General features: G+C 49.8%; 1 protein-coding gene across 1 annotated transcript in view; it reads right to left on the reverse strand.

The window, feature by feature from the left end:
• Nucleotides 1–24,924, reverse strand: part of cnih2 (cornichon family AMPA receptor auxiliary protein 2) — a 357,163-nt gene that overhangs the window by 186,509 nt on the left and 145,730 nt on the right. Inside the window, exon 3 of the mRNA XM_068021404.1 lies at nucleotides 11,197–11,244. Coding sequence (XP_067877505.1) covers nucleotides 11,197–11,244 — 48 coding nt within the window. The remainder of the gene's footprint in view (nucleotides 1–11,196; nucleotides 11,245–24,924) is intronic.

A 24,924-nucleotide genomic window follows, 5' to 3' on the forward strand; every position in this document is an offset into this window, starting at 1 on the left:
TGAACGCGTCTGGTGCTGGGAAGGAGACAAGCGGCGAGGAAGGTCTACCTGAGAAGAAGAAAGGGGAGGCAGCCGAAACCAGCGACCCAACACCTACCCCATGCCTGGAAACCCCCTCTCCACAGACAGAATCAATGGAGGAGGAGGTAGCAGATGGATAAACAGGTCAGTGCAAAGTAGTACAAAAGAAGACCACAAGGAAAAAACCTCCAAAAACGGAACAGGCCACCACCCAAACCAGTGGCAAGAGGAGGCTACCGTCTGAGACAGACTACAGCAGCTCCTCTTCACTGGACGAGGAAGTGCCGGAACGATGGCACCTGCAAAGGAAGCGGCAGAACTCAAAGGAGCAGGAAGATAAAGTCCCCCAGCCCCCCAGACACTGGAAGCTGTGATGGGGCCAGCGCGCCCCAAACCCAAAGCACAGAAACTAACGAGATGTCCAGCGCACCCCAGCTCCGGGACACCGAGTACAAAGAAGCGTCTGGTGCACTCCAGCTCCAGGAAGCCAAGAGTAGTGAAGGCTTCGAAGAGGAACAGAGCAGAAAGACACCAACAGCAGAGGACAGCCCAAGCTTTGCTGCCTACAAGCCCCCCACCCACCCCCCCATGTCACCCCAGTGGAAAAAACCCCCATGAGAAACCAGGAGGGGTTTCTACGCCCAATGAATGTGAAATAACTTGTGTACACTATGGGTATGCAGGAACATATCCAAGTACTGGGGCTAGCAAGGACAACTGGTGTGGGAAGCAACAACCAACTTTAAAATGTGTATAAAGATTACTACGATTAACGTGCTTGGCATTAAATCCACTACGCAATGTGTTTCAACCTTGGACTAGCTCACCAAGGTCAAAGCCGACCTACTGTTTCTGCAGGAGTGTGGAATACCACACCTCAGCACCTACAGGCAATGGTTGCGATGGTGGTCCCACGGGCCATCGATCTGGTCAGGAGGTAATGATTCCCGTTCCTCCGGCCTGGGTATTCTGCTGCGGGGAGGTAACTTCACCATCTCCGAAGTAAGTGGTGGGCGGTTGCCTCCTCGTAGCAGATGTAATGTACAACAACGCTCCACTCCGGTTGATCAACGTGTACGCCCCGGTACAACGCAGCGAGCGGCTGACCGTCTTCCAGCAGCTCCCACTGCTGCTGGCGACGTCCAGGCCGGTCATCCTAGGCGGTGACTTCAACTGCATCATCGATGCAGCTGGACAATCCAGCAGGGATGACAGCAAACTGGACGCTATGTCCAGATTCCTAATAGAAACAGTAAAAGATGCCAAACTGCACGACGTCTTCAGCAAACCTGCAGACGGAGCGCAGCGTAGATACACCTGGTCAAGATTGGACGGGTCTGCCCGTTCCAGGATTGACTTCCTGTTTGTGTCCCGTGTTGTCACGGTCAGATCCACCGACGTCAAGCTGGTGTTCTTCTCTGACCATTGCCTCTTACTGGCTGACTGTCACTTACAGGATGACCAGCGGGTTGGCAAGGGGACATGGAAGCTCAATGCTACACTGCTAACCCCAGAGAACGCTGAGGAACTCCAAAGGGATTACAAAGGTTGGAGAACCATGAAACCCCTCTTTTGAGTCTCCAGCCCACTGGTGTGAGCCGATCAAGGAGAACATCAAGAGGTTCTTTATCTTCAAAGGTGTTCAGAGGGCGACAGAGAGACAGAGGGAAATGTCCCGACTCCAGAAAAGAATGCAAAATCTGCTCCGGCTGCAGTCGATGGGGGTCGAGGTCAAGGAGGACCTCCATGAGGTGAAGTGCCAGCAGGCCTCGCTCTTTGCCACGGAGGCCTCCAAGATTACCTTCCGGTCCAGTGTCCGCTCCATTGAGCAGGATGCGACGTGCTCGCGTTACTTCTTCCAAAAGGTACACAGAGAGAGCTCTGTTATCAGCAGCCTGAAGGAAGAGGATGGCTCGGTGACGTCTTCCCAGTCCGACATACTAAGAATTAGCAAATCCTTTTATGCTGGGCTGTATGATGCGAAGCCCACAGACAGCAGAGCGTCCCAGTTCTTCCTGTCATCTATCACATGGTCTTAGATGACAGCATGAGGGAGAGACTGGACAAGCCACTAACTCTGGACAAGCTGACAAACGCTGTCAGGTCCTTTGAGACGAGTAAAACTCCCAGAAGCGATGACTTACCGGTGGAGTTGTACTCGGCCCTGTGGGACTGGGTCGGCCCGGACCTGCTGGAAGTATACGAGAGTATGCTCCTGGCCGGCAGCATGTCAGAATCTATGAGGAAAGACATCATCACCCTCATCTACAAGCGGAAGGGGGAGAGGGCAGAAATCAGAAATTGGCGGCCCATCTCACTGCTTAATGTTGACAAATTTCTGTCCAAAGTCAACGCCAGTCGAGTCAAGTCTGCTCTGGATTGGTGATCCACCCTGATCAGCCCTGTACTGTACCCGGCAGGAAGATCTCTGATAGTCTCGCACTACTCAGGGATACGATCACCTATGTGCAGGACAGGAGGGTGGACACCTGCCTCATCAGCTTGGACCAAGAGAAGGTTTTTGACAGGATATCGCACACCTACATGATGGACGTGCTCTCCAAAATGGGGTTTGGAGAAGGAATCTGCAATTGGATCAAACTGCTCTACACAAACATCAGTAGCGCAGTCTCAATCAATGGGTGGGAATCAGAAAGTTTCCCGATCCAATCTGGAGTCAGGCAGGGTTGTCCTCTCTCTCCTGTCTTATTTGTTTGCTGTATTGAACCCTTTGCTGAGTCTATTAGGAAGGATGCGAGCATAAGAGGGGTGACAATCCCAGGCAGCAGAGGCACTCAGGTTAAACCCTCCCTGTACATGGACAACATCACTGTTTTCTGCTCGGATCCGCTATCCATTCGCAGACTGATGAGCATCTGCGACCAGCTCGAACTGGCCTCGGGAGCCAAAGCAAGAGTGAGGCCATGTTCTTTGGGAACTGGGCTGACCAGTCCTTTCTCCCCTTCACTGTCAGGTCAGGCTACCTGAAGGTGTTGGGGATATGGTTCAGAAGGGCCGGGGCGTGCACCAAAACCTGGAAGGAGAGAGTAGCCAGGGTACACCATAAACTGAGCATGTGGGATCTCTCTCCATTATGGGTAAGAACCTGGTCATCAGGTGCGAGGCGCTCACGTTGTTGCTGTACGTGGCGCAGGAGGGGGTATAGACCAGACCTGCGTGGCAGTCACCCGAGCCATTTTCCACTTTATCTGGAGATTTGGACTGGGTCCGGAGAGACACGATGTTCAAACCGCTGGATAAGGGCGGGAAAAATGTACCCAACGTCGCCCTCGTCCTGATGACCACCTTCCAGTACCCAAACACCAAGTGTCACTACGTGCTGAGGTCCTATCTGTCCCCGGTGTTACGAAGGATGGGTCTGGTCACATTGCCGCGGAACGCTCCATCCAGTTGGACTGTGCCGTACCACCTATCCTTCGTGGAAAAGTTTCTGCGGGACAACACCTTTGACCACCAATCCATCAGGCAGTGGTCTGCACGGAATGTCCTCAAGGCCCTACGGGAAAAGGAGATGGTGGATCCTGTCGGATGGTTCCCCGAGTAGACCGTCAAAGTCATTTGGCGGAATGCCTCATCTCCAGAACTTTCAAACAAGCACCAAGACATAGCTTCGCTGGTGGTGAGAAGAGCCCTCCCCGTCAGATCCTTCCTGCATGCCTGGAGTCTGACCCCCTCCGCACAATGCCCCCGCGGTGGCCGTGGTGGGGAAGAGACTGTTGCCCACCTCCTTCTGGAATGTGTCTTTGCAAAGCAGGTGTGGAAAGAGATGCAGTGGTTTTTGTCGAGGTTCATCCCAAGCAGCTCCGTAACACAGGAGTCTGTGCTCTACGGGCTGTTCCCAGGGACACACACCGAGACAAACGTCAACTGCTGCAGGAGGACAATCAATTCGGTGAAAGACGCTCTTTGGTCTGCCCCGAAACTTGCTGGTCATCCAGCGAAAAGAGGTGTCCTCAGCTGAGTGTTGCAGACCGGCACATTCCAATGTCCGGGACTACGAGCTGAGGGGCGCACGAAAGCTTGGGGCTGCCACGCCAAAGGCACAATGGGGAAAGACCACTGTGTAAGGTCCCCCCCCACCCCACCAAGGTGAACTGAGGGCCTGGACCCGTGGGAAACCCCTCGGACTGTATACACCAAATATGGGTTTGCTGTAAAATGTACATGGCATGTAAAATGGAATGGAAGGGTTGTGAGGAAACTCACTCCTGTATTGAAGAACTGATTTCCTTTTCACTTTCTGGAATGTCAACTTGGTGCTGGTTTGGAACTGTTTTGTAATGTATTTATTTTACAGATTTTTATGAATAAAGTATATTTTGGGGGGAAAAAAATTGAAGGGGTCTCTGATGGTGAGACTCCCTCTTTAAAAGAGGTCTCCGATGGCGAGACTCCCTCTTTAATAGGGGTCCCTGATGGTGAGACTCCCTCTTTAAAAGGGGTCCCTGATGGTGAGACTCCCTCTTTAATAGGGGTCCCTGATGGTGAAGACTCCCTCGATAAAAGGGGTCCCTGATGGTGAGACTCCCTCTTTAATAGGGGTCTCTGATGGTGAGACTCCATCTTTAATAAGGGTCCCTGAGGGTGACTCCCTCTTTAATAGGGGTCCCTGATGGTGAGACTCTCTCTTTAAAAGGGGTCTCTGATGGTGAGCCTCCCTCTTTAATAGGGGTCCCTGATGGTGAGACTCCCTCTTTAATAGGGGTCTCTGATGGTGAGACTCCCTCTTTAATAGGGGTCTCTGATGGTGAGACTCCCTCTTTAATAGGGGTCCCTGATGGTGAGACTCTCTCTTTAAAAGGGGTCTCTGATGGTGAGCCTCCCTCTTTAATAGGGGTCCCTGATGGTGAGACTCTCTCTTTAAAAGGGGTCTCTGATGGTGAGACTCCCTCTTTAATAGGGGTCTCTGATGGTGAGACTCCCTCTTTAATCGGGGTCCCTGATGGTGAGACTCCCTCTTTAATCGGGGTCTCTGATGGTGAGACTCCCTCTTTAAAAGGGGTCCTGAGGGGGTGATTCCATCTTCCGAAGGGGTCCTGATTGAGAGCCTGCCCTGTGAAATAAGCCTGCCATTTTGAAAAAAGGCTGTGACAAGTGTGATCGGGGGTTCAGGCTCTTGCCTTTCCCTGACTCCAGCCTCCACTCTCCGTCTATATCGCAAGGGTTTGATCCCGGTCACGCTGAGCTACTCACACCTCCGCCACTTTTTAAAGCTGTGTCTTTGTCTGGGAAGTCTTTTGCACAGTTCTCTTCCGCTGACATTACATCGATATGATGGTGTCAGGAGTGTTGATGAGGCAGAGGAACATATTGGCACCCATTAGAACAGATGGATCCCTGTTAATTCATCCGAGTGCATCACACACACACACACACACGCCCCCACCTCCGCTTATGGTGCTGCCTGGTGCTAGGACTGTCACGTCCACGCACTGGAGAGCAAATGGACAACGAGCCCTGCTAAAAATCCCCAGCTCTCTCACCCAAAGACAATCAGGCCAACTGCAGCACAGCAGGAGTCCATGATCCGCAAACATCGCTAGGTTAACAACAACAAATTGCATTTATATAGCACCTTTAAGGTAGTAACACATCCCTGAGTTGTTTCGCAGGAGCGTCATCAAACAAGATTTGACCCCGAGCCACTTCAGGAGGTATTAGGGACAGGCGACCAGAAGCTCGGTCAAAGAGGTTGGTTTTTAAAGAGCATCTTAAAGGAGGAGAGAGAGAGAGAGAGAGAGGCGGAGAGGTTTTAGGGAGGGAATTCCAGAGCTTAGGGCCCCCCAGGCAGCTGAAGGCACGGCCGCCAATGGTGGAGCGATGGGAATCGGGGGATGGACAAGAGGTTGGAATTGGAGGAGCGCAGAGATCCTCGGAGGGTTGTAGGGCTGGAGGAGGTGACAGAGATGGGGAGGGGGGGGGGGCAAGACCATGGAGGGATTTGAAAACAAGGATGACGTATGGCCAGACCAAGGGCCAATGTTAGGTCAGTGAGCACAGTGGGGAATGATGGGTGTATGGGGTGTTGGTGCAAGTTAAGATGTGAGCAGCAAAGTTTTGGATGACCTCAAGCTTCAAGTTGACTGGGCCCGACCCCGAAAGGCAACAATGAACACTGCAGAATCCTCATCCATCTCGATCCAGCTCGTATATCTTGTGGGTTTGCGGGTTCGAGCCCCACTCAAGGGACATGAGCCCCCATAATCCAGGCTGACAGTCTCAGTGCCAGTACTGAGGGAGTGCTGCATTGTCGGAGGTGCCATCTTTTGGATGAGACGATAAACTGCGGCCCCAGTCCGCCCATTGGGTGGATGTAAAAGATTTATCCCTCAACCCAACATCACTAAAGTAGACGATCTGGGTCATTAGGGCGGCACAGTGGCGCAGTGGTTAGCACCACAGCCTCACAGCTCCAGCAACCCGGGTTCAATTCTGGGTACTGCCTGTGTGGAGTTTGCAAGTTCTCCCTGTGTCTGCGTGGGTTTCCTCCGGGTGCTCCGGTTTCCTCCCACATGCCAAAGACTTGCAGGTTGATAGGTTGTCCCTAGTATAGGTAGGTGGTAGGGAAATATAGAGACAGGCGGGGATGTGGTAGGAATATGGGATTAATGTAGGATTAGTATAAATGGGTGGTTGGCGTTCGGCACAGACTCGGTGGGCCAAAGGGCCTGTTTCAGTGCTGTATCTCTAAAAACTAAAAAAAAACTTTTAAAAACCCACTAAATTAGCACATTGCTGTGTGTGGGATCTTGCTGTGCACCAATTGGCTGCCGCGGTTCCCACATTACAACAGTCACCACACTTCATTGGCTGCAAAGCGCTCTGGGACGGTCTGAGGATGTGAATGGTGCTACTGAAATGCCAGTCTTTCTCTCCTGCTGATTTGCTCATTGACGCCTTCACTAATCTCCCAAGGAAAATCTTTCTCTCCGTTTCCCCAGTGGAAACTGAAATGCTCGCCTACAGTTCTTTCTTGAGATGTAACCTTTTCCTGCAACATTATAAATACATTCACTGCATCAGTGGATTCTTTTTGATCTGTGAGGTTTCCACCAACAATTTATTCTCTGTTAGCAGTGACTGCCGAATGCAGTAAAACACCTGATTAAATTCACCAGTTTCTCTCTCTCACTCTCTCTCCTCCTCCCTCTCTCCCCTCTCCATCACTCTCTCTCCCGTCTCCCTCACTTTTTCTTTGTCCCCCTTCCCTCTCCCTCCCTCTCTCCCCTGACTCTCCCCTCTCCCTTTCTCTTCCTCACTTTCTCTCTCTCCCTCACTCTCTCTCCCTCTCCCTTTCTCTCTCCCCTCTCCCTGTCAGTCACTCTTTCTCCCTTTCTTTGTCTCTCTCACCCTTGACTCTCCTCTCTCCCTCTTTCTCTCTTTCTCCCTCTCTCTCCTCCCTCTCTCTTTTCTTTCCCACTCTCTCCCTCTTGCTCCATCTCTCTCCCTCTCCCCATCTCTCTTCCTCTCCCTCTCTCTCTCCCCCTTCCCTTCTTTCTCCTCCTGACATCTCTCTTTCCCACCCTCTCTTTCTCCCTCTCCCCTCTCTCTCCTTCTCTCTCACCCTCTCCTTCTCTCTCTCCCTCTTGCTCCCCCCACTCTCTCCCTATCCCCTCTCTCCTCCTCTCCCTCTCTCTCCATCCCTTCTCTCTCTCCTCCTCTCTCTCTTTCCTTCTCTCTCTCACTCCCTCTCTCTCTCCTCCTCTCTATTTCTCTCACTGTCTTTCTATCACACCTTGTCTCTATTCTATTGGTCCCTATTGTCTATTCTCCTTGAAACCCATCCTTATTTATTTCTGCAATGCTTCAAAACTCCTATCCTGCAAAATTCCGCTTTCTGCTCACCATCTCCTGCTGCCTCTCGCATTGTATCTCAACCTTCCCTCCTTCTAACAGGCCTTTAAAATCCAAGCGTGGCCTTGTCTAACCTCTCCTTGTCTTTCCTTACACTCTTTCCAACCCCTTTGCCAAACTGACCCACAGGCCTAGGCTTTCTGCCCTCTCAATCTGAAAGAGCCTGAAAATGCTTCACGGGACCCAGTCACATCCCACAGGCCCGAGAACCTCAGAGCTTGCTGAATTCTCTCCGTCAGAGCTTTGGAATGAAGAATCTTCCGTACGTGGATTTTGACTGTTTATGCTCAGAGTTTCCCCACACGCCTGGGAGCCCGAGCTTGTAGTGACCGGGGCTGTCATCGATGATGTTTAGCGTTGCCAATAGAAACTGGAATTTATGCAGTGCCTCGAATGTAGAATAAAACATCCCAAAGTGCATCACAGGGAATATGCTAGGTGACCTGAAGCTCGGTCAAAGTGGTCAGTTTTAAGGAGCGTTTTAAAGAAGGAGAGAGGGAGGCGGAGAGGTTTAAGGAGGGAATTACAGAGCTCGGGGCCCCCAGGGCAGCTGAAGGCACGGCCGCCAATGGCGGAGCGATGGGAATCGGGGGATGGGCAAGAGGCCGGAATTTTAGGAGCGTAGAGGTCTCGGAGGGGTTGTCGGGGCTGGAGGAGGTTACAGAGATGAGGAGGGGGCGCGAGGGCCATGGAGGGATTTGAACACAAATGAGAATTTTTATAATCGAGGTGTTGCCGGACCGGGAGCCAGTGTAGGTCAGCGAGCACAGGGTGGGTGATGGGTGAATGGGACTCGCTGCAGGTTAAGGGAGGGGGGGGCAGCGGAGTTTTTGGATGAGCTGGAGTTTATGAAAGGTGCGTCAGGCTGGGAAAAAGCACACTGAACGCGGGAACGCCAGCTCCTGACCCGCTGGTGGGAACCCTGGAGGAGAATGTCCAATGCGGCACAAGCTGCTGCAAGGTTCCGATGAAAGGTCACCGACCTGAAACGTGAACTCTGCTTCTCTCTCCACCCTTGCTGCCTGACCTGCTGAGTATTTCCAGCATCTGCTGCTTTAATTGCCAGCAGGGATCCGTTGGGCCGAATGGCCTGTTTCTGTGCTGTAAACACTGTGTGATTCGAGGTGATAATTAAGCCTTGTTTTCAGGAGTTGAAGTAAACCCAGATCTACATTCTAAACTAAATATTTGGACAGACAATGAGATTGCATTTGCCAGAAATAGCTGGCAGGAGAATCGTAGAAATTTACAAATTAATCCTCGCAGAGGTTCCACAGGCATTAAACCATCCAGTGAGTAAAGGAACAGTCTGGATTCATTCCCACTGGAGTCTCGCGCTTTTAATCTCTTAAGCCTCCCTCTTCCGTCATCTATGTCAATCTCTATTCTTCCCTGGGCCTCTGTACCCACCCCCCCCCCCCCCCCTTTCTGGCCACTGTCGCAAATTACAAGCATGAAAATGGCTGTACTAGTTATGTCCCCAGTCTAGACTGGGATGAAGGTGGGGTGGGGGGGGGTGTCTCCATCTGGTCTCACTATCCCATAACCCCCGATGTAAATGAGAGCAGGGTTATCCCTTCACGGCCAAATAGCCCATCGATAGTCATTATGTATTCTGACAACAGGAAGGGCGCTTGGCTGGAGAGTGGGGCTGCTCCACAGCAAGAGTCAGCGTCCTCCAGCAAGGTTGGAGGGGTGGGAGGGGCGCTATCAGGGAAATAGAGGGAGTTAGGATAGCATTTGATAAATCCCGACACGGATTTTTCTTGACCAGTCATTCCTTCTATCGGTCCTGCAGACTGACCAGTCACACACACACACACACACACACACACACATATATACACACACAAAAACATACTCACTGACACACACACACACACATATACACACTCTCACACACACATATACACACACAGACATATACAGAGAAATATACACACTCTCACACACACATACATACACATAGACACACACTCACACATATACATACTTTCATACACACACAGACATTCACACACATATACACACACATATACGCACTTTCGCACACGCACGCAGACATACACACACATATACACCCTTTCACACACACAAGCAGATATATACACACATATGCACACTCTCACACATATACACCCTTTCACACACACACAGACATACACACACATATACACACTTTCACACACAGTCAGACATACACACCCATATACACACACTTATATGCACACACATACATACAGACATACTCACACATATACACAGTTTCACACAGACATACACACCCATATACACACACATATGCACTCACACACATACACACACACATACACCCTCTCTCACATGCACACACACACATATACACTCACAAACACACACATACACACACACACAAACATACACTCTCACACATACTCTCACACAACACACTCTCACACTCACTCTCACACACACAAATGCACGCACACACTCACACACACACTTTTACTCATTCAATGACACACACTCACACACACATCACATACAGACTCACTCACACGCACACTCTGACTCACTTACACACAAACACACACATTCTCACACACCCACATACGCACTCTCACGCACAGTCACACAAACACTCACATACACACACATGAGCATAGGAACAGGCGGAGGCCATTCAGCCCTTCAAGCCTGTTCTGCCATTCAATGAGATCACGGCTGATCTGTGACCTAACTCCATATCCCCGCCTTTGCCCCATATCCCTTAATACCTTTCGTTAACAACAATCTATCAATCTCCGATTTAAAATTAACAATTGATCCTGCATCGATTGCCATTAGTGGAAGAGAGTTCCAAACTTCTACCACCCTTTGTGTGTGGAAGTGTTTCCTCATTTCACTCCTGAAAGGTCTGGCTCTAATTTTTAGACTCTGCCCCCTAGTCCTCGACTCCCCTCAATATCTTGAAAACTCCGATCAAATCACCCCTTAACCTTCTAAATTCCAGAGAATACAACCCTAGTTTGTGTAATCTCTCCTCGTAATTTAACCCTTGGAGTCCAGGTATCATTCTGGTAAATCTACACTGCACTCCCTCCAAGGCCAATATATCCTTGCTAAGGTGTGGTGCCCAGAACTGCTCCCAGTAACTCCAGGTGTGGTCTAACCAGAGCTTTGTATCGCTGAAGCCTGACTTCTACCCCCCTGTATTCTAGTCCTTGAGATATAGCACATAGTCTAACCCACACACACACGCCTGCACACACATTGAACAACAGTAAATTCAGCTACATCAAGAAATAAGGCTCCAACTACCTTCCGCAGCAGACTGCAAATCCGCTCGATGTTCCGCAATCTCTCTCTCTGTGAGGAGGAAAACAGAGAAAAAAAGGAAAATGACAACAGAGTAATCACAAGAGTGAGTGAGAAATTGAAAAGAGATGTGTGAGCAGACGTCACCGCCAAGGCTGGCCTATTACCTTGCATCGAGACAAGCGGTTAACCTGTGCCATCGTCAGAGAGCAGGAGATTCCACATATAGTATCCCAAGAGAGGGCTGCACAGGAGGAGGGAGGCTCAGCCATGTCAATGTCCAGAGTGCGCGTCTGTGTCTCTGGCTCAGGTGAGATAAACCCCTTCCCATTCCCTCCCATTGTACACAATCCCAATGGATCAAACCCCTTCCCATTCACTCCAACGGTACACAATCCAAATGGATCAAACCCCTTCCCATTCCCTCCCATTGAACACAATCACAATGGATCAAACCCCTTCCCATTCCCTCCCATTGTACACAATTCCAATGGATCAAACCCCTTCCCATTCACTTCCATTGTACACAATCCCAATGGACTCAAAATCTTCCCATTCACTCCCAGTGTACACAATCTCGATGGACCCAAACCCCTTCCCATTCACTCCCTTCATAGACAATCCCAATGGATCAAACTCCTTCCCATTCACTCCCATTGTACACAATCCCAATGGACAAACCCCTTCCCATTCACTCCCATTGTACACAACCCCAATGGACAAACCCCTTCCCATTCACTCCCATTATAGACAATCCCAATGGATCAAACTCATTCCCATTCACTCCCAATGTACACAATCCCAATAGATCAAACTCCTTCCCATTCACTCCCATTGTACACAATCCCAATGGATCAAACTCCTTCCCATTCACTCCCATTGCACACAATCCCAATGGATCAAACCCCTTCCCATTCACTCCCATTGTACACAATCCCAATGGATCAAACCCCTTCCCATTCACTCCCATTGTACACAATCCCAATGGATCAAACCCCTTCCCATTCACTCCCATTGTACACAATCCCAATGGATCAAAGTCCTTCCCATTCACTCCCATTGTACACAATGCCAATGGATCAAACCCTTTCCCATTCACTCCCATTGTACACAATCCCAATGGATCAAACCCCTTCCCATTCACTCCTACTGTACACAATCCCAATGGGCCAAACCCCTTCCCATTCACTCCCATTGTACACAATCCCAATGGATCAAACCCTTTCCCATTCACTCCCATTGTACACAATCCCAATGGATCAAACCCCTTCCCATTAACTCCCATTGCACACAATCTCAATGGACAAACCCCTTCCCATTCACTCCCATTATAGGCAATCCCAAATGGATCAAACCCCTTCCCATTCACTCCCATTGTACACAATCCCAATGGATCAAACCCTTTCCCATTCACTCCCATTGTCCACAATCCCAATGGATCAAACCCCTTCCCATTCACTCCCATTCAACACAACCCCAATGGATCAAACCCTTTCCCATTCACTCCCATTGTACACAATCCCAATGGATCAAACCCCTTCCCATTCACTCCCATTGTACACAATCCCAATGGATCCAACCCCTTCCCATTCACTCCCATTGTACACAATCCCAATGGATCAAACTCCTTCCCATTCACTCCCATTGTACACAATCCCAATGGATCAAACCCCTTCCCGTTCACTCACACTGTACACAATCCCAATGGATCAAACCCCTTCCCATTCACTACCATTGTACACAATCCCAATGGATCAAACTCCTTCCCATTCACTCCCATTGTACACAATCCCAATGGATCAAACACCTTCCCATTCACTCACATTGCACACAATCCCAATGGATCAAACTCCTTCCCATTCACTCCCATTGTACACAATCCCAATGGATCAAACTCCTTCCCATTCACTCCCATTGTACACATTCCCAATGGATCAAACCCCTTCCCATTCACTCCCATTGTAGACAATCCCAATGGATCAAACACCTTCCCATTCACTCCTATTGTACACAATCCCAACGGACAAACTTCTTCCCATTCACTCCCATTGTACACAATCCCAATGGATCAAACCCCTTCCCATTCACTCCCATTGTACACAATCCCAATGGATCAAACCCCTTCCCATTCACTCCCATTGTACACAATCCCAATGGAACAAACCCCTTCCCATTCACTCCCATTGCACACAATCCCAATGGATCAAAGTCCTTCCCATTCACACCCATTGTACACAATGCCAATGGATCAAACCCCTTCCCATTCACTCCCATTGCACACAATCCCAATGGATCAAACCCCTTCCCAGTCACTCCTACTGTACACAATCCCAATGGATCAAACCCCTTCCCATTCACTCCCATTGTACACAATCTCAATGAACAAACCCCTTCCCATTCACTACCATTGTCTTTTCTTTTGGGCCTCCTTATCTCGAGAGACAATGGATACGCGCCTGGAGGTGGTCAGTGGTTTGTGAAGCAGCGCCTGGAGTGGCTATAAAGGCCAATTCTGGAGTGACAGGCTCTTCCACAGGTGCTGCAGAGAAATTTGTTTGTTGGGGCTGTTGCACAGTTGGCTCTCCCCTTGCGCCTCTGTCTTTTTTCCTGCCAACTACTAAGTCTCTTCGACTCGCCACAATTTAGCCCTGTCTTTATGGCTGCCCGCCAGCTCTGGCGAATGCTGGCAACTGACTCCCACGACTTGTGATCAATGTCACACGATTTCATGTCGCGTTTGCAGACGTCTTTATAACGGAGACATGGACGGCCGGTGGGTCTGATACCAGTGGCGAGCTCGCTGTACAATGTGTCTTTGGGGATCCTGCCATTTTCCATGCGGCTCACATGGCCAAGCCATCTCAAGCGCCGCTGACTCAGTAGTGTGTATAAGCTGGGGGTGTTGGCCGCTTCAAGGACTTCTGTGTTGGAGATATAGTCCTGCCACCTGATGCCAAGTATTCTCCGAAGGCAGCGAAGATGGAATGAATTGAGACGTCGCTCTTGGCTGGCATACGTTGTCCAGGCCTCGCTGCCGTAGAGCAAGGTACTGAGGACACAGGCCTGATACACTCGGACTTTTGTGTTCCGTGTCAGTGCGCCATTTTCCCACACTCTCTTGGCCAGTCTGGACATAGCAGTGGAAGCCTTACCCATGCGCTTGTTGATTTCTGCATCTAGAGACAGGTTACTGGTGATAGTTGAGCCTAGGTAGGTGAACTCTTGAACCACTTCCAGAGCGTGGTCGCCAATATTGATGGATGGAGCATTTCTGACATGCTGCCCCATGATGTTCGTTTTCTTGAGGCTGATGGTTAGGCCAAATTCATTGCAGGCAGACGCAAACCTGTCGATGAGACTCTGCAGGCATTCTTCAGTGTGAGATGTTAAAGCAGCATCGTCAGCAAAGAGGAGTTCTCTGATGAGGACTTTCCGTACTTTGGACTTCGCTCTTAGACGGGCAAGGTTGAACAACCTGCCCCCTGATCTTGTGTGGAGGAAAATTCCTTCTTCAGAGGATTTGAACGCATGTGAAAGCAGCAGGGAGAAGAAAATCCCAAAAAGTGTGGGTGCGAGAACACAGCCCTGTTTCACACCACTCAGGATAGGAAAGGGCTCTGATGAGGAGCCACCATGTTGAATTGTGCCTTTCATATTGTCATGGAATGAGGTGATGATACTTAGTAGCTTTGGTGGACATCCGATCTTTTCTAGTAGTCTGAAGAGACCACGTCTGCTGACGAGGTCAAAGGCTTTGGTGAGATCAATGAAAGCAATGTAGAGGGGCATCTGTTGTTCACGGCATTTCTCCTGTATCTGACGAAGGGAGAACAGCATGTCAATAGTCGATCTCTCTGCACGAAAGCCACACTGTGCCTCAGGGTAGACGCGCTCGGCCAGCTTCTGGAGCCTGTTCAGAGCGACTCGAGCAAAGACTTTCCCCACTATGCTGAGCAGGGAGATTCCACGGTAGTTGTTGCAGTCACCGCGGTCACCTTTGTTTTTATAGAGGGTGATGATGTTGGCATCGCGCATGTCCTGGGGTACTGCTCCCTCGTCCCAGCACAGGCATAGCAGTTCATGTAGTGCTGAGAGTATAGCAGGCTTGGCACTCTTGATTATTTCAGGGGTAATGCTGTCCTTCCCAGGGGCTTTTCCGCTGGCTAGGGAATCAATGGCATCACTGAGTTCCGATTTGGTTGGCTGTATGTCCAGCTCATCCATGACTGGTAGAGGCTGGGCTGCATTGAGGGCAGTCTCAGTGACAGCATTCTCCCTGGAGTACAGTTCTAGGTAGTGCTCAACCCAGCGGTCCATCTGTTTGCGTTGGTCAGTGATTATGTCCCCCGATTTAGATTTGAGGGGGGTGATCTTCTTGATGGTTGGCCCAAGAGCTCTCTTCATGCCATCATACATTCCTCTGATGTTTCCGGTGTCTGAGGCCAGCTGAATATGACTGCATAGGTGTTGCCAGTAGTCGTTTGCGCAACGCCTAGCTGTTCTTTGTGCAGTACTTCTGGCTGCTTTAAGTGCTGCGGATGTTAAATCGCTGGGGGCTTTCTTGTAGTTCAAAAGTGCAATGCGCTTAGCGGCTATGACAGGTTCCAGCTCTTCATTATGAGATTGAAACCAGTCTGCATTTCTCTTCGCACTTTTGCCGTAGGTGGTCAAAGCTGACTCACAGATGGCGTCTCTGATGTGGGCCCACTTGGTCTCAGCATCCCCTGTGGGAGTGTTTTGAAGGGCTGTTACAAGTGAATTTAGAAATTTTTGTAACAGCTGTGGGTGAGAAATTCTGCTCGTGTTGATGCGCGGGTGGCCCTTCTGCTTGGAATGATGCAACTTCTTTGGTCTGAGTCTAACCTTGCTGCACACCAGGGAGTGGTCGGTGTCGCAGTCCGCACTGTGGAAGCTGCGTGTGATTTGAACACTGTTTAAGGCGGCTCGCCTTGTGACAATGAGGTCTAGCTGGTACCAACGACGTGATCTTGGGTGCCTCCATGAAACCTGGTGACAGGGTTTAGTGTGAAAGAACGAGTTGGTGATGCAGAGGTTATGATAGGTACACAACTCAAGCAGTCTCTGCCCGTTCTCATTCATCCTTCCAACGCCATAGCGCCCAAGGCAGGAGGGCCATGAGTCATGGTCGGCCCCAACCCTGGCATTAAAGTCCCCCAGCAGGAATAGGTGTTCGGTGTTGGGGATGCTGCTAATGATGTTATGGAGTTGTTCATAGAACTGGTCTTTAGCTTCAGGTGCGGAGCAGAGTGTTGGAGCATAGATGCTGAGTAGGTGTACTGGACCAGAGGTGGTGAGCAGTCGGATGGACAGTATGCGTTCCGAGCCATTTGAGGGAGGCTCTATCATGCTGAGCAAGGAGTTTCTGATGGCGAAGCCCACTCCATGCTGTCTTGGTTCTTCAGAATCCCTGCCCTGCCAGAAGAAGGTGTAGTCTTGCTCTGCTAGAGAGCCACTCGCGGGGAGGCGAGTCTCCTGAAGTGCTGCAATGTCCACATTGAATCTACTGAGCTCGTTGTTAATGATGGCGGTCTTCCGAGAATCGTTGATTTGTGTAAGGTCTTCCGACAGGCCAGGACACATAGTTCTGACGTTCCAGCTTGCAAAGCGAAGGGCTGGTACCTTCTTTCCTTTTTTCATGTTGTTTGGTGCGGTGTATCAGTCCACCTTTCGGGCAATGACCCTGAGCTCCAAGCACCCATTGAAGCAGGCAGACTGTGGCGGGACAGAACCTTATTGACCGGGGGCTGCCCGGTTTGAGGCGGGCGGTTGCTGTCCAGTGAGGTGCAATGACCTCTCCCACCGACAAAGGCAACCCGTGGCGCCCAGTTTCTACGCCAATTTATCTGGACTTATAACCCGTAACTGCTGCCTTCCGTGTTGTTTTAGTCGCTGTGAGGCAACTATGGAGTGACCTCTCCATGGCGCATGCCTGGGCAAATTTATGGAGGTTGAGAGTTGCCCAGTCGTCAAAACCCCCCTCTCGGCCTTTCTGGTGGGGTCCAAAGGAGTGCAGGACACGACGTTTGGCACCAGTATGGCTGCAGGAACTGCCGGAAACATGCCAAAGGTGACACATGACCGCCTACGGGGTTCCGCTCCGGATTTTCTGTTAGGGTTTACTCCCTTAGCCTTGGTCTCTCCCGAGACGCCCACAAGGCAGTGGGGTTGTTGGGGCCCCTACACAGGTGTAGGATGGTGCCGGTGGGAGGAGGGGATGCAAGGGGGAGGGGTAGAGGGAGGGGGTGGGGGGGGGTGCAGGGGAAGGGGGTGCGGGGTGAAGATGGTGCGAGGGGGGGGCTCCATTGTACACATTCCCAATGGACAAACCCCTTCCCATTCACTCACATTGTACACAATCCCAATGGACCAAACCCCTTCCCATTCACTCCTATTGTACACAATCCCAATGGACAAACTCCTTCCCATTCACTCCCATTGTACACAATCCCAATGGACAAACCTCTTCCCAATCACTTCCATTATAGGCAATCCCAATGGATCAAACTCCTTCCCATTCACTCCCATTGTACACAATCCCAATGGATCAAACCCTTTCCCATTCACTCCCATTGTACACAACCCCAATGGATCAAACCCTTTCCCATTCACTCCCATTGTACACAATCCCAATGGATCAAACCCCTTCCCATTCACTACCATTGTACACAATCCCAATGGATCAAACTCCTTCCCATTCACTCCCATTGTACACAATCCCAATGGATCAAACTCCTTCCCATTCACTCACATTGCACACAATCCCAATGGATCAAACTCCTTCCCATTCACTCCCATTGCACACAATCCCAATGGATCAAACTCCTTCCCATTCACTCCCATTGTACACATTCCCAATGGATCAAACTCCTTCCCATTCACTCCCATTGTAGACAATCCCAATGGATCAAACCCCTTCCCATTCACTCCTATTGTACACAATCCCAATGGACAAACTACTTCCCATTCACTCCCATTGTACACAATCCCAATGGATCAAACTCCTTCCCATTCACTCCCATTGTACACAATCCCAATGGATCAAACCCCTTCCCATTCACTCCTATTGTACACAATCCCAATGGACAAACCCATTCCAATTCACTCCCATTGTACACAATCCCAATGGATCAAACTCCTTCCCATTCACTCCCATTGTACACAATCCCAATGGATCCAACCCCTTCCCATTCACTCCCATTGTACACAATCCCAATGGATCAAACCCCTTCCCATTCACTCCCATTGTACACAATCCCAATGGATCAAACCCCTTCCCATTCACTCCCATTGTACACAATCCCAATGGATCAAACCCCTTCCCATTCACTCCCATTGCACACAATCCCAATGGATCAAACTCCTTCCCATTCACTCCCATTGCACACAACCCCAATGGATCAAACTCCTTCCCATTCACTCCCATTGTACACAATCCCAATGGATCAAACCCCTTCCCATTCACTCCCATTGTACACAATCCAAATGGATCAAACCCCTTCCCATTCACTACCGTTGTACACAATCCCAATGGATCAAACCCCTTCCCATTCACTCCCATTGTACACAATCCCAATGGATCAAACTCCTTCCCATTCACTCCCATTGTACACAATCCTAATGGATCAAACTCCTTCCCATTCACTCCCACTGCACACAATCCCAATGGATCAAATCCCTTCCCATTCACTCCCATTGTACACAATCCCAATGGATCAAACTCCTTCCCATTCACTCCCATTGTACACAATCCCAATGGATCAAACTCCTTCCCATTCACTCCCATTGTACACAATCCCAATGGATCAAACTCCTTCCCATTCACTCCCATTGCAGACAATCCCAATGGAGAAACCCCTTCCCATTCACTCCCATTGTACACAATCCCAATGGATCAAACCCCTTCCCATTCACTCCTATTGTACACAATCCCAATGGATCAAACCCCTTCCCATTCACTACCATTGTACACAATCCCAATGGATCAAACTCCTTCCCATTCACTCCCATTGTACACAATCCAAATGGATCAAACCCCTTCCCATTCACTACCGTTGTACACAATCCCAATGGATCAAACCCCTTCCCATTCACTCCCATTGTACACAATCCCAATGGATCAAACTCCTTCCCATTCACTCCCATTGTACACAATCCTAATGGATCAAACTCCTTCCCATTCACTCCCACTGCACACAATCCCAATGGATCAAATCCCTTCCCATTCACTCCCATTGTACACAATCCCAATGGATCAAACTCCTTCCCATTCACTCCCATTGTACACAATCCCAATGGATCAAACTCCTTCCCATTCACTCCCATTGTACACAATCCCAATGGATCAAACTCCTTCCCATTCACTCCCATTGCAGACAATCCCAATGGAGAAACCCCTTCCCATTCACTCCCATTGTACACAATCCCAATGGATCAAACCCCTTCCCATTCACTACCATTGTACACATTCCCAATGGATCAAACTCCTTCCCATTCACTCCCATTGTAGACAATCCCAATGGATCAAACCCCTTCCCATTCACTCCTATTGTACACAATCCCAATGGACAAACTACTTCCCATTCACTCCCATTGTACACAATCCCAATGGATCAAACTCCTTCCCATTCACTCCCATTGTACACAATCCCAATGGATCAAACCCCTTCCCATTCACTCCTATTGTACACAATCCCAATGGACAAACCCCTTCCCATTCACTCACATTGTACACAATCCCAATGGACCAAACCCCTTCCCATTCACTCCTATTGTACACAATCCCAATGGACAAACTCCTTCCCATTCACTCCCATTGTACACAATCCCAATGGACAAACCCCTTCCCATTCACTCCCATTGTACACAATCCCAATGGATCAAACTCCTTCCCATACACTCCCAATGTACACAATCCCAATGGATCAAATCCTTCCCGTTCACTCCCATTGCAGACAATCCCAATGGAGAAACCCCTTCCCATTCACTCCCATTGTACACAATCCCAATGGATCAAACCCCTTCCCATTCACTACCATTGTACACAATCCCAATGGATCAAACTCCTTCCCATTCACTCCCATTGTACACAATCCCAATGGATCAAACTCCTTCCCATTCACTCACATTGCACACAATCCCAATGGATCAAACTCCTTCCCATTCACTCCCATTGCACACAATCCCAATGGATCGAACTCCTTCCCATTCACTCCCATTGTACACAACCCCAATGGATCAAACCCCTTCCCATTCACTCCTATTGTACACAATCCCAATGGACAAACTCCTTCCCATTCACTCCCATTGTACACAATCCCAATGGATCAAACCCATTCCCATTCACTCCTATTGTAAACAATCTCAATGGACAAACCCTTCCCATTCACTCCCATTGTACACAATCCCAATGGATCAAACTCCTTCCCATTCTCTCCCATTGTACACAATCCCAATGGATCAAACCCCTTCCCATTCACTCCCATTGTACACAATCTCAATGGATCAAACCCATTCCAATTCACTCCCATTGTACACAATCCCAATGGATCAAACTCCTTCCCATTCACTCCCATTGTACACAATCCCAATGGATCCAACCCCTTCCCATTCACTCCCATTGTACACAATCCCAATGGATCAAACCCCTTCCCATTCACTCCCATTGTACACAATCCCAATGGATCAAACCCCTTCCCATTCACTCCCATTGTACACAATCCCAATGGATCAAACCCCTTCCCATTCACTCCCATTGCACACAATCCCAATGGATCAAACTCCTTCCCATTCACTCCCATTGCACACAACCCCAATGGATCAAACTCCTTCCCATTCACTCCCATTGTACACAATCCCAATGGATCAAACCCCTTCCCATTCACTCCCATTGTACACAATCCAAATGGATCAAACCCCTTCCCATTCACTACCGTTGTACACAATCCCAATGGATCAAACCCCTTCCCATTCACTCCCATTGTACACAATCCCAATGGATCAAACTCCTTCCCATTCACTCCCATTGTACACAATCCTAATGGATCAAACTCCTTCCCATTCACTCCCACTGCACACAATCCCAATGGATCAAATCCCTTCCCATTCACTCCCATTGTACACAATCCCAATGGATCAAACTCCTTCCCATTCACTCCCATTGTACACAATCCCAATGGATCAAACTCCTTCCCATTCACTCCCATTGTACACAATCCCAATGGATCAAACTCCTTCCCATTCACTCCCATTGCAGACAATCCCAATGGAGAAACCCCTTCCCATTCACTCCCATTGTACACAATCCCAATGGATCAAACCCCTTCCCATTTACTACCATTGTACACAATCCCAATGGATCAAACTCCTTCCCATTCACTCCCATTGTACACAATCCCAATGGATCAAACTCCTTCCCATTCACTCACATTGCACACAATCCCAATGGATCAAACTCCTTCCCATTCACTCCCATTGCACACAATCCCAATGGATCCAACCCCTTCCCATTCACTCCCATTGTACACAATCCCAATGGATCAAACCCCTTCCCATTCACTCCCATTGTACACAATCCCAATGGATCAAACTCCTTCCCATTCACTCCCATTGTACACAATCCTAATGGATCAAACTCCTTCCCATTCACTCCCACGGTACACAATCCCAATGGATCAAACCCCTTCCCATTCACTCCCATTTTACCCAATACCAATGGATCAAACTCCTTCCCATTCACTCCTATTGTACACAATCCCAATGGATCAAACTCCTTCCCATTCATTCCCATTTTACACAATCCCAATGGATCAAACTCCTTCCCATTCACTCCCATTGTACACAATCCCAATGGATCAAACTCCTTCCCATTCACTCCCATTGCACACAATCACAATGGATCAAACTCCTTCCCATTCACTCCCATTGTACACAATCCCAATGGATCAAATTCCTTCCCATTCACTCCCATTGTACACAATCCCAATGGATAAACCCCTTCCCATTCACTCCCATTGTACACAATCCCAATGGATCAAACTCCTTCCCATTCACTCCCATTGTACACAATCCTAATGGATCAAACTCCTTCCCATTCACTCCCACGGTACACAATCCCAATGAATCAAACCCCTTCCCATTCACTCCCATTGTACACAATCCCAATGGATCAAACTCCTTCCGATTCACTCCCATTGTACACAATCCCTTTGGATCAAACTCCTTCCCATTCACTCCCATTTTACACAATCCCAATGGATCAAACCACTTCCCATTCACTCCCATTGTACACAATCCCAATGGACCGAAACCCCTTCCCATTCACTCCCACTAATTCGCTACCACAGAAAGCAGTTGAGGCCAACACATTGTATGTTTTCAAGAAGGAGTTAGATATCGCTTTTGGGTCTGAAGCGTATGGGGCGAAAGCGGGAACAGGCTACTGAGCTGGATGATCAGCCATGATCATAATGAATGGCGGAGCAGGCTCGATGGGCCGAATAGCCTGCTCCTGCTCCTATTTTCTCTGTTTCTATCTCAGCCTGTCCCTCTGACTCTGTCGAGCTACTAGTCAGTGAGTGAAACAGGAGGGAGGCGGTTAGTGGGTGCGGCAGACATCTCTGTAAAAACCACGGTGGGGGCTTTGTTAGAATGCAGTTAGCGTGGGGTTCGGGGTTAATAGGGGTTAATCCTGCACCTCTTTGCTGCACCAATCACAAAAGCCTCACATCTCCTGTTGCTGCCTGTATCCGAGCACTGAGCCTGTGCTGTTGCCATGGTAACGAGCACTTAAAGCTAGCCTGAATACATAATATTCAGTCCTTTCCATTTTCTCACCCTCACCCCCTCTACGGCTACAATCCCCCCGACCCCCTCGAATGTACTCAATATCTTTATTTATGAAGTCCAGGATCCCATGTGCTTCACTAACCACTCTCTGTCTATGTCCTGCCACCTTCAAAGACCGATGCACATGAACCCCCAGGTCCCACTGTCCCTGAACACTCTTTCGAACTGTGTCATTTAGTCTATATTGCCTCTCCCTGTCACCCTGCCAAAATGCATCACCTCAGAATTCCCTGTATTAAATTCCATCGGCCATTTGTCTTCACATTCTGCTAACATAAAGACATCCCGATAGATGGAAAGAATTACTGTTGCAGTGAGGATATTAATTTCAGTGCAAGCGGTTTTCGGGTCTCTGCTACTTTATATGAATGATCAGTTATTCTAGTTTCAGGTTGGGGGATAGATTTTGACCCCACGCTGCAAGGGACAAGACCCGCAGCTCTTCCTTCAGTCGTGGACATGGGATAGTTTACATCCACCTGACAGGACAAAACAGACTCGGTATATCACCACATCTCAACGGCAGCCCCTCTGACATTGCAGCACTCCCTCCAGCACTGACCCTCTGACAGTGCGGCACTCCCTCAGTAAAGAACTTCCGACAGTGCAGCACTCCCATAGTACTGACCCTCCCAAAGTGCAGCACTCCCTCAGTACTGACGCTCCGACAGTTCAGCACGCCCTCAGTACTGACGCTCCGACAGTGCAGCACTCCCTCAGTACTGACCCTCCGACATTGAAGCGCTTCCTCAGTACTGACCCTCCGACAGTGCAGCACTCCCTCAGAACTGATCCTCTGACAGTGCAGCACTCCCTCAGTACTGACCTACCGACACTGCAGCACTCCCTCAGTACTAAACTTCCGACACTGCAGCACTCCCTCAGTACTGACCATCCGACAGTGCAGCGCTCCCTCAGTACTGACCCTCTGACAATGCAGCACTCCCTCAGTACTGACCTACCGACACTGCAGCACTCCCTCAGTAATAACTTTCCGACACTGCAGCACTCCCTCAGTACTGACCCTCCGACAGTGCAGCACTCCCTCGGTACTGACCCTCCGACAGAGCAGCACTGCCTCAGTACAGACCCTCTGACAGTGCAGCATTCCCTCAGTAATGACTCCCTGACAGCGCGGCACTCCCTCAGAACTGACCCACTGACATTGCAGCACTCCCTCAGTACTGACCCTCTGACAGTGCAGCACTCCCTCAGTACTGACCTACCGACACTGCAGCACTCCCTCAGTACTAAACTTCCGACACTGCAGCACTCCCTCAGTACTGACCATCCGACAGTGCAGCGCTCCCTCAGTACTGACCCTCTGACAATGCAGCACTCCCTCAGTACTGACCTATCGACACTGCAGCACTCCCTCAGTACTAACTTTCCGACACTGCAGCACTCCCTCAGTACTGACCCTCCGACAGTGCAGCACTCCCTCGGTACTGACCCTCCGACAGAGCAGCACTGCCTCAGTACAGACCCTCTGACAGTGCAGCATTCCCTCAGTAATGACTCCCTGACAGCGCGGCACTCCCTCAGAACTGACCCTCTGACATTGCAGCACTCCCTCAGTACTGACCCTCTGACAGTGCAGCACTCCCTCAGTACTGACCTACCGACACTGCAGCACTCCCTCAGTACTAAACTTCCGACACTGCAGCACTCCCTCAGTACTGACCATCCGACAGTGCAGCGCTCCCTCAGTACTGACCCTCTGACAATGCAGCACTCCCTCAGTACTGACCTACCGACACTGCAGCACTCCCTCAGTACTAACTTTCCGACACTGCAGCACTCCCTCAGTACTGACCCTCCGACAGTGCAGCACTCCCTCGGTACTGACCCTCCGACAGAGCAGCA

The sequence above is a fragment of the Heterodontus francisci genome, chromosome 44 (assembly GCF_036365525.1).
Source record: "Heterodontus francisci isolate sHetFra1 chromosome 44, sHetFra1.hap1, whole genome shotgun sequence".
Classification (NCBI taxonomy): domain Eukaryota; kingdom Metazoa; phylum Chordata; class Chondrichthyes; order Heterodontiformes; family Heterodontidae; genus Heterodontus; species Heterodontus francisci.